This window comes from Trichechus manatus, unplaced genomic scaffold (assembly GCF_000243295.1).
Source record: "Trichechus manatus latirostris isolate Lorelei unplaced genomic scaffold, TriManLat1.0 scaffold00062, whole genome shotgun sequence".
NCBI lineage: Eukaryota > Metazoa > Chordata > Mammalia > Sirenia > Trichechidae > Trichechus > Trichechus manatus.
The window spans coordinates 7,527,037-7,543,586 of NW_004443998.1; the positions used below are offsets into that span (position 1 = coordinate 7,527,037).

Sequence of the window (16,550 nt, forward strand, 5' to 3'; positions counted from 1 at the left end):
GGGGGGGGGGGGTCCCTGAAGTTATTATTAAAGAAAGTAACACACGACAGAGCTCTAAAATCTTAAGCTGCAAAAAAAAAAAGCAAATGACTTCCATTTTCTTCCCAGTCCTAATAAGGCCTTGATAATATCCCTCCCAAATTATTATAATGTGGCCAGATAGGATGCTCTGATCTTATTATACATGCTCTGTTCTTCTGTATCATTTGTCTGCAGAATAACCCAGACTTTGGAAAATCAACTTCCTTTTCTCCCAGGTATTGTACATGAGATTACGTATAAATTTGTGGCAGGATGGATTTCCTTTTGTTCTACAAATAGTTGTTGTTTTTAAAATTGAGTTAGTTTTCCAAACTAAAAAATTAGGAGATTTTACATATAAACATCCAAGTGTCTAGAATATCTGGAAAAAAATTCAGAAGATCTGGCAACGGAAGACAGGGATGCAGAGGCAGCCCTGGAAGGCATCACTCACGGAGACTACGCTGTAAGTGGAGCCACAAGAGGTGTGCAGTGCACAACAGGTTCAACCTGCCAGGCAGACGTGCCTCTGAGGCAACACGGGCTGAGGCTGAACACGGAGCATCCCCATTAGACTGGGTCTGTGCTCCCTATTGCCTCCCAGACCCCACAGCTCCCAATTTATTTCTCGCTTGTCTTGTTTATGTTTCTTGCCTGGCCCTTGAGGCATCTGAGCTTATACTCCCTGCAACAGACTTCTTCCCCTTCTAGCTGTCTGACATAGCGGTTTGGCAGACATAAAAGTGGGCGATTCATTTTAATCTTTTAATGTTATCAGGTCGATTTTTGTGCACATAGGTTCGTATTATATAATAATGAAAATATTTTTAATGAATCATGGAAGTAGTCCCTACAATTCCAGTTATATATGACTCCTGTAATAATTCCCTATCATTATGGTTACACATATCAAGAACAGAACAGGTCTGAGGCAAAATGAATCATAAATGGAAGAGGAAATACAAATACATCTTGAAATTTTCAGCCTATTTCCATGTTTTGGGACACATTTTATTTAAATTAATACGCTTAGTTTTTATAACAGTAGGATAAACACATTCTGATTTATGAATGTGTCATCACTGTTCCCTGTCGTGGCTTTTACCTGCCACCTTTTGTTCTGTCCTGTTCCCAGACTAAAAGCCATTCCCGAGAGAGTCTAGTGTCATAAATATCATGCCATTAATAGTTATGCGTATTTAGAAAAGCCCACATTCATCTGAATGGTGCTGGAGAAACAAATGCAAAATCCATTTGATAAGATGGATTATTTTAGGTTTCCTTCAATAATATATGGAAGATGATAGATATGATTTTATTTTTGATTTTTTTTTAAATAGGGAAGCTGTCATTTCTAACAGTAATGTTTTCTTTAGTGAAAGAAACTGACAAGAATAGTTTTTAATTTCTTCAAATAGACTATGGTAATCACCTGCAGCCCCCTGGAACCTGTCTAGTGATCCAGCTACAGAAAAATCAATGGATTGTTTGTTGGAGACACCATCCAAAAGCAAAAACTTAATTTCTGGAACTCTCTGAAAAACTATAAATGCTCACCAAAAAAGTTATAGTATTATAAAACATAAATGTGTATTTTTTCCTTAGAAGACAAAGAATTCACTAACAGATCAAAATGACTGACTATCTTTCTATATGGATAAATTGCAACTTGATATTATTTCAAGAATGCAAGTATTTTATCTAGGGTACCTAGGTTATTCTGACTACTGGAATACTTTTAACCAAATTTCCTACATTTTTTATATATGGATGGCCAGTTTTGAAGTATGTCCTGTATAAAAAGCTGCATTTAGCAGTAAGAACTAATGTGAATGTAATTTAATCTTTTGTTCATAATTCAAAAACAAGAAGTTATGGAAGTCCCAGATACAATATGCACCTAATGTATAGTGAATACACTCAAGAGAGTGTAATATAATGGTAGCAACTTAACTTTGGCATACATACCTAGTCATTAACTTATTAATTGAATTAATAAAAATAAAATTCATTTATTAAATATATCTCTGAACCCATGGTGTTTTTTTAATAGAGGCTAAGCAGAAAATGGGTTTAGTGTTTCTGGTTAATTGAATTCCAGATTAAAAGGAGTTTAGTATGCATTCTTCTGAAATAAAATCAGAGTGAGTAAAAACAGTAAATTTCCAGGTAAGTAAATGACGAGTTTTTTGTGTTCTGAAATGTTAAATCCTTGTGAATGGCTGTAGAGTGTGTTTATGTGACTCAGCTGAAATCAACTGAAGCCACAAATTGGTAACTCAGTAATCAATGTGAACAGATCTGAGCACTTAGGGCTGTTTCAATATGAGCTTAAGAGCAACCAAAGCTGAAGCTATATACTGACAGGTACCAATCAGAGCGCTTTTCAAGAGCTCTAGAACCCATCGTCAGTTTTTTATTCTCCACCTTGAAAACCAGAAGACTGAAAAATAAAAATCAAATCTGAAAGTGTCATTTCATATATTTCAAATTCACTCTATGGTATCATGAAGGCAAAGGGGTCTTACAGCAGGAAAATATCATAAAATAGCTTGACAGACACATAACAGTGTCAAGGAAAGAGGAAGAAAAAAAAGAGAGAAGAGAACTATATTTCAATTCCAAATAACACACACAAAAATAAATATATAAAACACCACTGATCTCTCAGTCCATGTCATTATACTAAACATTCTTAGCTTTTAAGGAAAACCATAGGAGACCCTTCAGGATAACTTTCCATTGCTCACCACCTTACCTGACATCTTATCTAGGACTAAAAGTTAATTTGGGGGCGTGGCTTATCTGCGCTACCCGTAGAGCTCTACACAGATCGTCAGATTCATTCATTAATAAACCCCAGCTCCTTACCTGGTGGGAGAAACGCTGTATGTTGTTGTAACTGCATGTTGGCTAGAGCCTGTTGGTATTGGAAAATACCAGTGTTAAAGACTGCGGTGGCACCGTTGGTTTTTTCAAGAGCAGGCCTCTTTGGTAACGGGGGAAGTACAGCTTGAGGAATTCCCTGTTTAGTGAATGAGTATAAAAAACAAATACCAGTAAAAAGAGAAAAAGAAAAAAAGAAAAATCAGTGGAAGGCTAAAATTGTTAGGAAGCACGAGCAAGCAAGCAGCAGAGCACTTAACTACCCAAGGGGAGGGAATCCAATAAACAAAAAACCACCGAAAAAAAAAAGCAAGATAAAAGCTTTGAAAGAAGCATTATTTTTGTCCAAAACAAACCCTCACTAGTACGAGAGCACATGTTAAAATGGGTTAAAGTGTTTTAAGTCCCATAATGCTTCAGGCTTTCTCTGAGAAGCCACCGATTTGGGGAAAAAAGGAAAGCTGCACTGCGCACTCCATGAGGATCGACAAGTAAAAGCAACGTTAATAGTTAATTGTACAGAGTGACTGAAACAGATAAAACTAAAAACTAACCCCATTCTGCTCCTCCCCCGAGATCTAACTAGACATGCAAATGTTCCCAAATGTCCCAGAGCATGCAAGTTTTTTTTTCTTATATACTGAACTATAAATATTAAACATAAATAATTCTATCACTAACGCCATGCTAACCAAACAGGTACATAAGTATACAATCAAAATTACACTTTTAACGTCCTCCAAGTATTTCCTTAGAACATTCTACAATGTAGTTAAACTGAATGTGGGCTGCTGGGCTCTCGGAATCTTTCACTGTATGATATCCATCCGTGGACTTACAGTCTTTCTACTAATTTTGTCAGGAAACCACACTCAGTTTTCCATTGTACTTTACAACTTTATAACAGAAAAAGGAATATACTTTTTAAATCGATAAAAAACAAAAACAAACAAAAAAAAACTTGTATCTACAATAAAGCTACATGCCAAGCTAAAAGGTGAAAGGTCATAGTACCAGGTCAAAGGTTGCCTCGAGGGGTCGCTTCAGTGATTTGACAGCCGACTGAGTCTTAATTAGCAGGCAGCGAGCACATGATGGCAATGGGCCAGTGGGGTTCAAGCGCATTAACATAAACAGCAAGCAGAGGTGCATCATGGGGGCAGCAGTGCATTTTGGGTAGGTGAGAAAAAACAAATAAAAAAACGAATCATCGGAATGCCATATACAACGAATAACAAGACTAAGCATGCACAATAGAGGCACTACTGAGTTGTTATTGGGAGGATAACTCCTCTTTGTAGTTAATTACAAACAAGATACTCTAAAAAAAAAAAAAGAGTGGAAGGAAGAGAGGAGAGAGTCTGCCTTCTGTATTTTTGCTCAAGTATCCATAAACAAACACAGAAAAGACCTCTCTCACGACTGTTTGACTGTGCTTTGAAATACCACACAGTGATGTCTTTATGAATACTTTAATGATTAAGTCACGTATTCAGGTAAAAAAAAGGACAACATTAAAACAGCTAAGCAAAGAACAAAGAATGGACTCATTAAAATCAGCTATTTAGATCACATTAAAATTTACCTTAAGAATATAGCTCACAATCTATTCTAAGTGATCCAATTTCTAACTCCGTGACTACGGCTGTCTTTCTCCTCTGTATATAATAGCAGAGTCAAGCTTCTCTAGTTTGACAATTATGTGTATGCCACAGTATTATTCAAGACAATCGAGATGGCACAAAGCTCAGAATCTCGTAGCTAACGCTAAAAACCATTTTGTTGAAGCGGTTCTCCTAAATAGTTCCAGATTATGTTACTGTTAAAAGCCAGGTCTATGTAGAGAAGAATCTTGATGTGCAAAAGAACACACCGAGGGGTCACAATGGCTGATTAGATGGCACACAGAAAAAAGAGGGCTGAAAACGGCAGTATCGTTAAATTGAAAAGAAGACAGTGGTTCTTTACAAAAGCAGAAACTTCAGAAACCCTACATCCAGAATAAGACAGAGTATTAAGAGTTAGGCCAAGGGAATGAGCAATCTGAACCATTTGAGGAGCTCCCTTCACGTCTGTGAAAGTTAACTTCTTTCTGTATTGTCTGGGATCCCTGAACAAACATATCCTTAGCAAAAATGTTTTCAAAAGTTAATAAACGAATAGCATGTAGTGAGATAGAGTTGTTCACGTTGCTTTCTGGGCTGCTAGGTAAGAAGGAGAGAGCTGATGCCTCCACTCACCATGGCAGCTGCGGTAGCTGCAGCCTGTGCTGCTGCAGCCTGGTTGACCTGGTATTGGGCAGCCTTGATCTTGGCTTGCAGATGTGCGGGAGGATGGAAGTATTTGCACTTTTCTCGAGAGCATCTCCCTTTGATGTAATCCATGCAGACAGTGACTGTGTTGTCATTGGTGTCAACCATGGCGCTGTCAGCAGGATGAGCAAACCGACAATCGTTCTCTCCTCGGTTGCAATTGCCACGCTGGTACTCTCGACATACCTACGAGGTCATCAAGTGCAGGAGGTTCAGTCAATTGCACAGAGAGATCCTCTCCTAAGATTACAACTTACAGTGTAAGAGCAGTATTACCGGGCTAGAGATGAAAGGAAAAGGTAATTTGCAAACAAAGCACAAAATAACTTGAGCGATTCCTAGTTTACTACACAAATTATAACCCCATTTCAGTACAATGCCCATGAGAAAAAAAAATGCATTTATGACGTTAATTATGGGAACGCATCTAATCTGGAAGTATGTTGACACGCCCAAGGGAAAAACAGTCACTTTACAGTGAGGAAACCTGGCAGGCACCACTTTAACGAAGTGATCAAAGTGAACATGAGCTGTAATGAGCTCTAATAACACCCTGAACATCCTGATATCATGCACTGACAAGGGCAGACATCACCTCAGTGGTATCACTCCTGAAAATCCATAACCTGAATTTAATCGTGAGGAAAGGTCCAATAAACCAAGATGAAAAACATTTTACAAAGTAACTGATCAGCACTCTTCCCCGGTGTCAAGGTCACGGAAGACAAAGAAAGCCTGGGACACGGTCACAGACTGGAGAAGACGGACTGCATTGGGGATCCTGGAGCCAGAGAAAGCATATTGGCGACGCTGAATTAAGGTCTGCAGGTTAGTTAACAGCAGTGAATCAATGCTATGTTTCCGGTTTTGTTATAAAACGTTAACATGTAGGAAAGCTGGGTGAAGGGTATCAGGAACTCTTGGTTCTATTCTTCAAGTTTTTTGAAGGTCAGAAATTACTTCCAAATGAAAGTTATTAAAAATAAAAATGTTGTAGCTTTTTACTTAAATGTTTCCAGGAGCTTTGTTTTGGTCATTAAAGATTTACTCGGTAGCTATAGGAAGCGGATGAAAAAAAGACTAGTTTTTCTTATCGTATGTCTAGTTGGTACCCATTGATTTGCCACGGGGACCCTCGGGATAAGGTAAACATGGATCCTTTCTCGTTCATCTACTCAGTTTAATCTGACTCTTACTATTAAAGCTTATCACTGTGCTTGCTCGCAGGCGGCACTGCCCAGCACTTTGTCTTGGATAGTTTTGCCTTTTTACCACAAGAGGGCCACCTAAAACATAGAATATTCTCTCAATAATTGTTTTCCTACTTCACACTCGAGGCAAAACTGTTTCTAGTTTTCAAGTATCTTTCCACACACACACTGTGCAAGTCAAGACACTGAGCACTTTATTCTACAAAGTTCAGCAAGAAAGGGAAATGATAACCATTCCAATTTAAAAAGCAAAGGTTATTGGATCTGTGTAAATAAAATGACTGCATTTAAATCTAGGTTGGTTTTTCTCCATAATTTTCAAATCCTATTATTGAGGAAAGTGCTTCCTAAGAAGGACTCTATAATTTATACATGCTACACCTTAAATGCTATATCGCACTATTTGGAAACCTGAAGCTAGCTAAGGCCCTTGCGTGGCTATATACATAGCAATGGGCCAACTCCATTCATCACCTCATTCAAGGTCTTTAAAAAAAAAATACTAAATAACTACTATGTGCCAGATATTCTGAGAGATCCTAAGAATACAAAGATGACTCAGGTAGTAATTTTTTATTACTGCATTCATCCTGTTGAACATAAGAAAACAAGTTAACCAGGAGTTTATATTCTGAAAAGCAAAGCTGACCCAGCTGTCATCCAGAACAAGTATCCTCCCCTCTGGCTGGGCATCAGAATCGGGCGTGGAACTTTCTAGAACATGGATTCCCAGGCCCAAACCGAAATTCACTAAATGAGACTCACCAACATAGACAGGAAGAGAGACACACCTAAATTAAACAAGAATAAAACCTTTTTATGTATATATATGTATATAAAATGTGTGCTAAACTTATACTATGACATAAACAGAAAGACTTCTTTTTGTAATCCTCTCGTTAGTTACCATTGGTATGAACAGTATGCCAGCCACTTTTTATGCCTCTGGACCTCAGTGCCAAGGCATTATTCCAGTCCTAATGCATTTATTGTCAATGTGGGTCCCTTCTGAAACGCGTGAAGCTCAGCCGTTGGATCTGGAGCCTCACTGTTGTGTAGGCTGAGCATTCTATTAGGTGACGCTTCCTGGCTGTGTTAGTTTTGTAAATTTTTGCCTTTCTTCCCCCCCTTTATTTCTGTGAGATAAGGCTCACAAGCATAATTATGGCTTTCCTGTGTGATAGTTAGGGAGCCCTGATGGGTTTGTTTTGGTTTTTCTGTGTCGTATTTGGAAAACCAGAGGTCCCCATGTAAGCTAATGGAAAGGTGCCCGCCGTAAATTGTATCTCTAGTTCCCACTGACATACTGTCATGCCATGGATCAGTGGTGCCACAGTGCCACTACCCTCACTGCGGGATTGTACTGCCAGATCGTATTTCTCAAAATCCACATTACCAACCAAAAATTTGAATACACTCAATTCGTAGGCATGCACTCCACTACGGAAAACACGTGCCATCAAAACAAAAAAGGAGAAAGAGGGTAGTAATGAAAGGGTTTTAAGGAAATGTCAGGGCAGCCTCATCCAAGAGGAACTTACACAAGGTCTGTATGTCACTACTGCTATCAGCTTTGCAGAGAACAGCGATCATACTTTCTCGAATTTTCTCACAAAGAACCCAGCAGCAGGCGAACTAGCACCCCGTGTTTTTAGTTTATCGTACTCTTTGCCACGTTGACAAGAAAGACCTAAAGCTAGACTGTCTACTTGTAGCTTCTTTAACAACTATTGAACTCACAGACTTGCTCTTTTCCAAAAAAATAGTTATGCCAGGGATAGTTCCAGAAATTTGAGCCTCATTCTCCCAAAATATAACCAGCATGCTGGGGTAGATTTTGACTTTTTATTTCTCTGTCTCGATATTCTTTTTATTTTCAGTGATGTGGATTTAAATTCAGGCTGCATAAAACACGTTCATTGTAAGACATTTTCTCAATCCTCTCGTCTGTCTCCACGTGCTGTGTGTGCGTGCATGTGTGTGTGTGTGTATCTTGCTTGCATAGGTTAAGGGCATTCAGTTTATCACAATTTTATGCTATTTATATAGTGCCAATGGTTAATGTGTTTGGCTACTAACTGAAAAGTTGGAGGTTGAGTCCACTCTAGCGGTGCCTTGGAAGAAAGGCCTGGTGATCTAATTCTCAAAAACTGGGCACTAAAAACCCTATGGAATATAGTTCTATTCTGACACACACGGGGTCTCCATGAGTTGGAGTTGACTGAATGGCAACTGGTACTGGTTATTCTGTTGCTGGACGCATTAAAGAAGTGTTCTAAAAATGTCTAAGCAAAGTTTATAACTAAGAATTAGGTAAGAACTTGTCCCAAACCAGCCTTTTCTGAGGTTTCAAAGAGTTTAACCAACTCCTTTTGCGTGATATCTGGTTTTGCCTGTTTCATATTTTAATTTTAGCTTTTTTCCCATCTTAATGTTTCCCCTGACATAAGAAATGGTACTAAAAGAGATACACTGAAATAGCCATTCTCACACTATTCTTACAATTGAAAGACAACGAAGAAACCGAACATCTCTCATGTAAACTTGTACTGATGACAGCTGGAGGCCAGGAGGCTGGGGAAGTTTGGCAAGCATTAGCTGTGCATCTGAATTGTTCGGTACCAACTGCCGTTGAGTTGAATCTGACTCATAGTGACCTACAGGACAGAACCTACTTGTTAGGTACCTATCCCCAAAGCTCTGAAACCCCCAAAAGCAAAAACCCCAAACTAAGCGCCTTACAGTCGATTCTGACGAATGGAGACCCCATGTGTTGCAGAACAGAACTGCACTCCAGAGGGTTTTCAAGGCTGTGACCTTTTGGAAACAGATCGCCAGGCATTTTGTGGGTAGGTTTGAACCACCGACCTTTTGGTTAAGAGCTTGTACCACCCAAGGACTCCATCTGGAAACATGTTTTCCCCTAAAAAAAAGAAAAAACCCAAACTCACTGCCATCGAGTCAATTCCGACTCACAGTGACCCTATAGGACAGAGTAGAACTGCCCCATAGAGTTTCCAAGGAGTGGCTGGTGGATTTGAACTGCTGACCTTTTAGTTAGCAGCCTGAGCGCTTAACCAGTGTGCCACCAGGGCTTCATCAATAAACTGGATCAATTTCTTGACTGTTGAATATAGGTTTTGCCTGTGTCTCTGCTAAACTCAAGAAAACTTTATCTGATCCTCAAAAGTAATTTTTTAGATGTAGTTTTATATTATCAAATTATAATTGACAAATACAACTTCAACAAATTTGATTTTATGATTCAGATCAGGAGGAGAAACTGTAAAAATAAAAAGTTTAGTATACAGAGAATTTGGAACACAAAAGTAAAATCAAATTGCCTTTAGTTTGAAAACTCTAACGTTATATTGTTAGTTTTTTCTATTTCATCCAGTCTTCTGCATTAATGCATTTCCAGATACTTCTAATTATAGTATAGCTACTAGCTGATGACCTTTTCTGCCCAACATTGTAATGTAAGCATTTTCTCATTTTGCTAAATAGAGTCCAGAGTGATCACTTTTGATGGCGGCATTAAATTTCATCAAATAGATGTGCATAATATAGTTGACTCTTTCAGAGGGCTTCTAGATTATTTCCGATATTCCCATATTAAAAAATCCAAAGAATAGACTCATGCCTACTATAAGTTTTGTTAATCGTTTTCCTAAGGATAAATGTGCAGAAATGACATTATTGGCTCAACAAGGAGAAGTACTTCTGTAACTTGGTAAGCAGTTTTCAATCTAGATTAAAATAATTCCATCTACTTATCTAAACACATAATAGGTTGCAGTCAAGAAGAATATGTTTGTTGCATCCTCTCTAATTGCTAAGGCAGGATTTGTTGTGTAAATCTGGCAGGTTTTATAAATTTCTTAAAAACAGATCTTAGGTGGTTTTTACATTTAAAAATCATCATTCCAATGTAGATATTCACTGGAAACATTTAAGTACTTAATTCCATTTTCAGAAAAACACCTATGTGATAATTACAAACTTTAAATAATCAAAAGAAAATAATCAAACAACTTCCCAAAGAAATCTGAATTAATTCTATGTAAACTTTTTTTAACCAAATGGCAGTGGTATCATGCGAAGACGGTAAGGGTTTGGGGTCAGAAAACACAGATTCTTGTTCCTTCCACTTACTGCCTATGGAATTCTGGCCAATTCTCTTCCTATCTTTGAAATGCAGTTTTGTCCTGTACAAAATGAAGACATTAACACCTACTTACTAGGGTCATGAAAACTGAATAAGACTATGCACAGATTGCTTAAAATATACAAGTCTAGTTAAAGTCTACAGCTGTTATTTGATCTCTAATTTTTTATAAACATGGCAAATATATTTCAAAATACAGGCAGTCCCTGAGTTATGAACATCTGACTTACATACAACCCATAGTTAACGAACCCACCCCTGTAAAAATCTGTTCTATTAAAAATTCGAGGTACATATAATAGTTCGTAATAACAAACGGGCACTACTTTGCAATGTGCCTCAAAACACTATTATTATATTTTTATGTTAAAGATGTCTTAGTGTATCTGGAAGTGTTTAATGTTTTTTATGCATAGAAAGATATGCTATATGCCAAGACAAACACTGGACTAACTGACGTTAGATACAAACTGCACCTAACTGTTCCAACTTACGCACAAATTCGACTTAAAGACAGACTTAGGAACGGAACTTGTCTGTAACCTGGGACTGCCTGTAGTCAAAATAGTAACAGCTTTTATAAAGAGCATTAAATTCAGCAATACTCTGCAAGTGAAGACACAGAGATTCTAGAGAAATTAATGTCAGTGTTTGAACTTACTCGAAATTGGAGAGCCACTAGCAAGTTCTTCAAGGAAAGATCCCTTTGAAGTAATATGTTTTGTGTTCACCATATTTATATAATTAACTAAGTCACCTTTGGAGAATAACATCCAAAAAACAGGAACAGAGAGGTAATTATAATAGGCAACAGGGACTCAGTCCATTTTAATATTCTGGGATGTCAATTTGTAACTTAATGAGCAATATGAATAAACTTACTCTAAGACATATATGTTGCTCAACAATAAACACTATGAACTTTATTTTTTATTAAGGTTGAGCTAATTAATATAACACTTTAAAAAATAAATACTGGATACTCAATGGTTTTATCAAAGTGTCCACAGCATTGTTGGTCATGAATTTATAATCTACTGCAAAGACATTATCTGTACTTTCAATTTAGAAAGGATTAAAATCTCCACATTTAAAAAAATCTGGTGACCAGGGAAAATGATCTCAGTTAATTGATTATATCATTAAATTCCTGAGATAAACACCTGATGATAGTTTCAGTCTGTTATCTAACAATTGTAGAACTCTAGCCCACCTGAACTTCATTTTTCCCACCTGAAAAATGAAGAAAATGATACTTAGTTTCGCTACCTCATAGGATATGTCAAAATCAAATGGGAGTAACCTTTGTGAGGTTTTTTTGAAATCTAAAGGCAGAACCCATCATCAGGCCAGAAAAACAACACAGGCATATTTCTATGGGTGATTGAATAAGAAGTTGTTACTTGACTTCATGCAAAAAAAAATGTCAGATCAGAAAGTATAGGAATGACCACCGAAAGAAAACTTCCCATTAAATCCACTTCCAGGTTTTCATTTTATTAATTTCTCTGACTATGCAAACCAACAAGATAGGAATATACAAATAACTCTGAAACAACCTCAGCAATACAACAAAATGCTCCAATTTATACTTAGTTTTGTCACCCTTTCTAAATAACTGCAAAGGCAGGGGGACATTTTAGCTTTAATTTAGAAGAAGAAATGAGTGGAAGAAGAGCAGAAGCTGAACGGCCAAGCCAAGACTGGTATTTACCTTACTTTAAACAATTCACAACTTTATCATTTCTAAAACAAAACTCAAATTAATCACAGAAATTAAGAATAATAGTACACTAACCAAACCCATTGCTGTCAATGCAATTCTCACCCACAGCGACCCTGTAGGACAGAGGAGAAGGGTCCCATAGGGTTTCCAAGAAGCAGCTGGTGGATTTGAACTTTTGGTTAGCAGCTAAACACTTAACCACTGCACCACTACAGCTCCTATAGTACACTAGCTGTTTTAAATGATATTACTACATTTTTAAGAGGCGTTCTAAAGCCTTAAAATTTTTTTTAACTATATAGATTCGTGTGCGCAAACCCTTTGAAATTTTTAACTTTCTAGAGAAATTTAAATTGAAAAGTGACCAAACACCCTCCTCAAAAACAGAAAATTAAAATAATCCTATCAGTAAGCCCTTCTTGTATCAAGAGCATGTTTTTCTAATCTTTTGAAAGTCTTTTATATTCAGTAAATCATGCCAAATCCATTAAACGCCTATAAAAATCCCAACCTAGGCCTGCCTTGCTGTCTGATTCTAATCCTCATTTATCCTCAGATGCTCTTTTTCGTGGAGTCAATAAACTGTCATACTTTTTTTCCTGCCTGTTTGAAGAGTCACTGGGCTCTCCTGAGTCAATAAGTAATGTAAGCATATGGTATCCAGTAGCCTGAATTGAAAACTCATGTCATGGTTACCTAATTTATTTTATAAATAATCTCACCCATGAGTATTGTTGCTCCTCAAAATAATTGTCTAGGTGAAACCAAATGGCAAACATTTACCCTAGACCAAAGATGAGAAGGCAAGGGGGAACAGGGAAGCTAGATTAACAGAAACAGAACCACCAAAATGGAAATAATGAGAATGCTGATACATTGTGAAGAATGTAACCACTGTCACTGAACAGTATGTATAGAAATTGTTAATTAAGAACCTAATTTCCTGTGTAAATTGTCACCAAAAACACAATAAAAGAAAAAAAAAAGAAGAATAATTTATTTTAAAGCAAGCCAACTCCAGGTGAAACTATGTGGAGCCAAGCTGTTTGCCCACCTTGTTTGGAATATGTTTTTCTTACCCAGACTGTTGGTACAAAAACAACGACGTCAACCACATGCCAATCTAACGTCTTTGTCGGTATCTGAAATACGCAGCCACTGGTTTGTATTCTGTTTGATTAACGTTGCTATGTGATATAAATTACCTTGATAAGCATCACTGTTTGCCTCAAGTATTTCATTAAGCTGTGCAGTGTTCTCAGTAACTTACCTCTACGGAGAATGTTAAGTACTGGAGGAGTCAGATTTTTGCTTCAGAGCTACAAATAACTGTATTTGAAGTAAATGATGGAAAGTTGGGACTTAAATAACGAGCACTAGCATCCTCTGGAACAAGAGTTTTGTAGACTATCTGCATTTAGAATCACCTGGCCAACTTGTTAAAATGAGATTCCTGATTCCACTGCATCCTTAGTGAATGAGTCGGTGAGTACGAGGCCCTTCCTGCATATTTAACAATCATCCCAAGTGATTCTCATCTCGTTAAAGTCTGAAAACTACGGCTGTAGGTCTAGCAGCATGGACAAAATGTCCTATTTTGTAGTTGGAAGGCTCAGAAAACAAACATGTTCTCAAAAAGGATGCTAACAAATGTTGAAAATTTTCCACAAGTTTTGTATATATGTGTGTATATATATATATATATATATACACACACATTTTAATGTTTTAGCTCTTCTGTTGGATGACTCTAAGCTCTCAACAACGGCATGTGGATTTCCCTGAAAATGCACTGATTGGTTGGTTGGCTGACTGGCTCATTCATTCATTCATTTAACAAGTTACTGGGTATCAGTTATGAACTTGGCACTATTCTGTTGTGGACCTTTTCCTGTGGTTGATAAGACAGTAATAAAAGGTTTCAAAGATAGTCTTCACAATGTCTTTCACTTGAAAAGTGTTCCATCACGTTCCATGGGACATTGCTGAACAAACCAGAGAATGAATGCACTCATGCATCTGTTTTTGCAGAATAAATGACTACTGGTATAGTGGTTAAGTGCTACGGCTGCTAACCAAAAGGTGGGCAGTTGGAATCCACCAGGTGCTCCTTAGAAACTCTATGCGGCAGTTCTACTCTATACTATAGAGTCGCTATGAGTTGGAATCGACTCGATGGCAATGGGTTTTGTTTTGTTTTTTGTAAATGACTACTGTGTGTCTTGAAAGTAACTCAATGATTTCTAAAATTGCCAACTCCTTCTAATGAAACAGGGTTAGGACTAAAACGCATAGTCTTATCTATACATTTTAGTAATTTCTTAAAATAATTGATGAAAATAAATCACTTTGGAAATTACAGAAAGGCATCCCAAAGACACAAAAAGAAATTTCAAAAGTTACATTCCAGTGATTGATATTTAAGATACTTACTCTTCTTTAAAGAAAACTATGAAGACTAAATTTTAGAGCATAGAAATTATGTGACTACAAAGTCTTCTAAAAGATGCCCAGCAAAACTGGCTATAATCAATACTGACATAAAATGTGTGAGTGTGCGTATGCTGAACTCAATTTTTCAGTAGCTTGCAGCTGGTATTAAAAGCAAGGAAAAGATCTAAATGACCCCAGAATGTTCTAACTAGTGGTGATTTTAGGAATTATGAGTTACAAATCCCCTCACTTTATGGATGAGGAATATCACGCCCAGAGAATACATGAACGCTGACCCAAGCACACTCACCTAGTTAGCAACAATGCTAGGACTAATCCTTTGATTCCTGTTTTCCAATTTAATATTTCTGAAGTATCACACTGGATGCTGTAAATATGTGTCAGTTTTTCTAAGCAATTACATTAAGAAGCAGAAAGCTGAAAATCCATAGTATTTTTTTAAGTTCTTTATTGCTTAAGTTGTAGTAAAAAGAGAGAAAAAAGCGGCAAGAAGATTTGGCTGATATTTTAACTAAATTGGAAAAATGTCACATCAGAAGGAACTCAAAATTTAGAAATGTGCTGCAGGGTTCCATGAGGAAAAAATAGAGTCTAGATTTAAACCCAAAATAACTAAACACGTGGCCAATCAGTAAATAAATGCGTACGTTTCTTGCCACGTCTCTTGGACTTCAGCATGTAGTGCAATTAACCTGTTAAAACCCGCTGTCGTCAAGTCGATTCTGACTCCTGGCGATCCTATAGGACAGGGTAGAACTGCCCAATGGGTTTCCAAGGAGCAGCTGGTGGATTCGAACTGCTGACCTTTTGGTTAGCGGCCAAGCTCTTAATCACAGCACCACCAGGGCTCTGTAGTGCAATCAGCATGAGAAAAATAACTTGAAGATAAAACCCGTTGCTGTCAAGTCGATTCTGACTAATAGGGACACTACAGGACAGAGAAAAACTACCTCATAGGGTTTCTAAGGCTGTAAATCTTTACGGACGCTCCCGAGGAGTGGCTGGTGGGTTCGAACCATTCGGTTAGTAGCCAAGTGCTTAACCACTGCATCACCAGGGCTCCTTAAAAACCTAAAGACAGGAGTGTCTAAAAGCACACGCAAGAGCAGAAAGACATGCCTCTTAGCTTCACACTACAAATATCCTAACGGGTTGTAACTGTGACATTGGGTCAGATCCCGTTAAAGAGAATAAGAAAGCTGCACTACCATTAGGCGTTTAGACAGTGGAATTCAGGTCACAGGAAATAACAGTCCACGCAGCAGTAGACATTTGTTGTGAAAACGAAAAACAGAGCAAAAGAAAACAGGCAAGATACGTGAGGTAGCTCCTCACAAAAAGAAAAACAAAACAGAAAGACGAAAGCCCTCTTTTCAATTAAATGCTGATACAAAATAGAACCAAATAACAGACAACCTGAAATTTCTGGAAGATTAGCAGAGTTCTGACCACAGAGCTCAGCCTTTCTAAGTCTCCATTCTCTCGGTTTTTTGAATATCATCCCCTATTAATAATTAATTCATTAAAGTTCATCTCAGACTGTCTACTTAGCTCCCATGAATCAATCAACATTTATGCATTAAACACCGAGGGTTTGCTCCAGAAAGGTCGGGGGGCGGGGGGTGTGTGGCAGAAACTACTTCACAGGTTGAGCATCCAATCAATTTAAAATATTTAAAATTTCTTAAATTTCCTCCAAATTTGTCTGCAAACAGCATTAGTCATTCAGGAGCACGTACAGGCGTGTGGTAACAAACCACGCCAAAGTCAAG

General features: G+C 37.6%; 1 protein-coding gene across 24 annotated transcripts in view; it reads right to left on the reverse strand.

The window, feature by feature from the left end:
* Positions 1–16,550, reverse strand: part of MBNL1 (muscleblind like splicing regulator 1) — a 219,907-nt gene that overhangs the window by 15,053 nt on the left and 188,304 nt on the right. For 20 of the 24 annotated variants that reach the window (XM_023733887.1, XM_023733894.1, XM_023733883.1 and 17 more), the window contains 3 exons: positions 5,148–5,405; positions 3,922–3,975; positions 2,893–3,046 (listed from right to left, as the gene is read on the reverse strand). In XM_023733887.1, coding sequence (XP_023589655.1) covers positions 2,893–3,046; positions 3,922–3,975; positions 5,148–5,405 — 466 coding nt within the window. The remainder of the gene's footprint in view (positions 1–2,892; positions 3,047–3,921; positions 3,976–5,147; positions 5,406–16,550) is intronic. The other 4 variants (XM_023733879.1, XM_012556335.2, XM_023733891.1 and 1 more) reach the window with 1 other exon arrangement.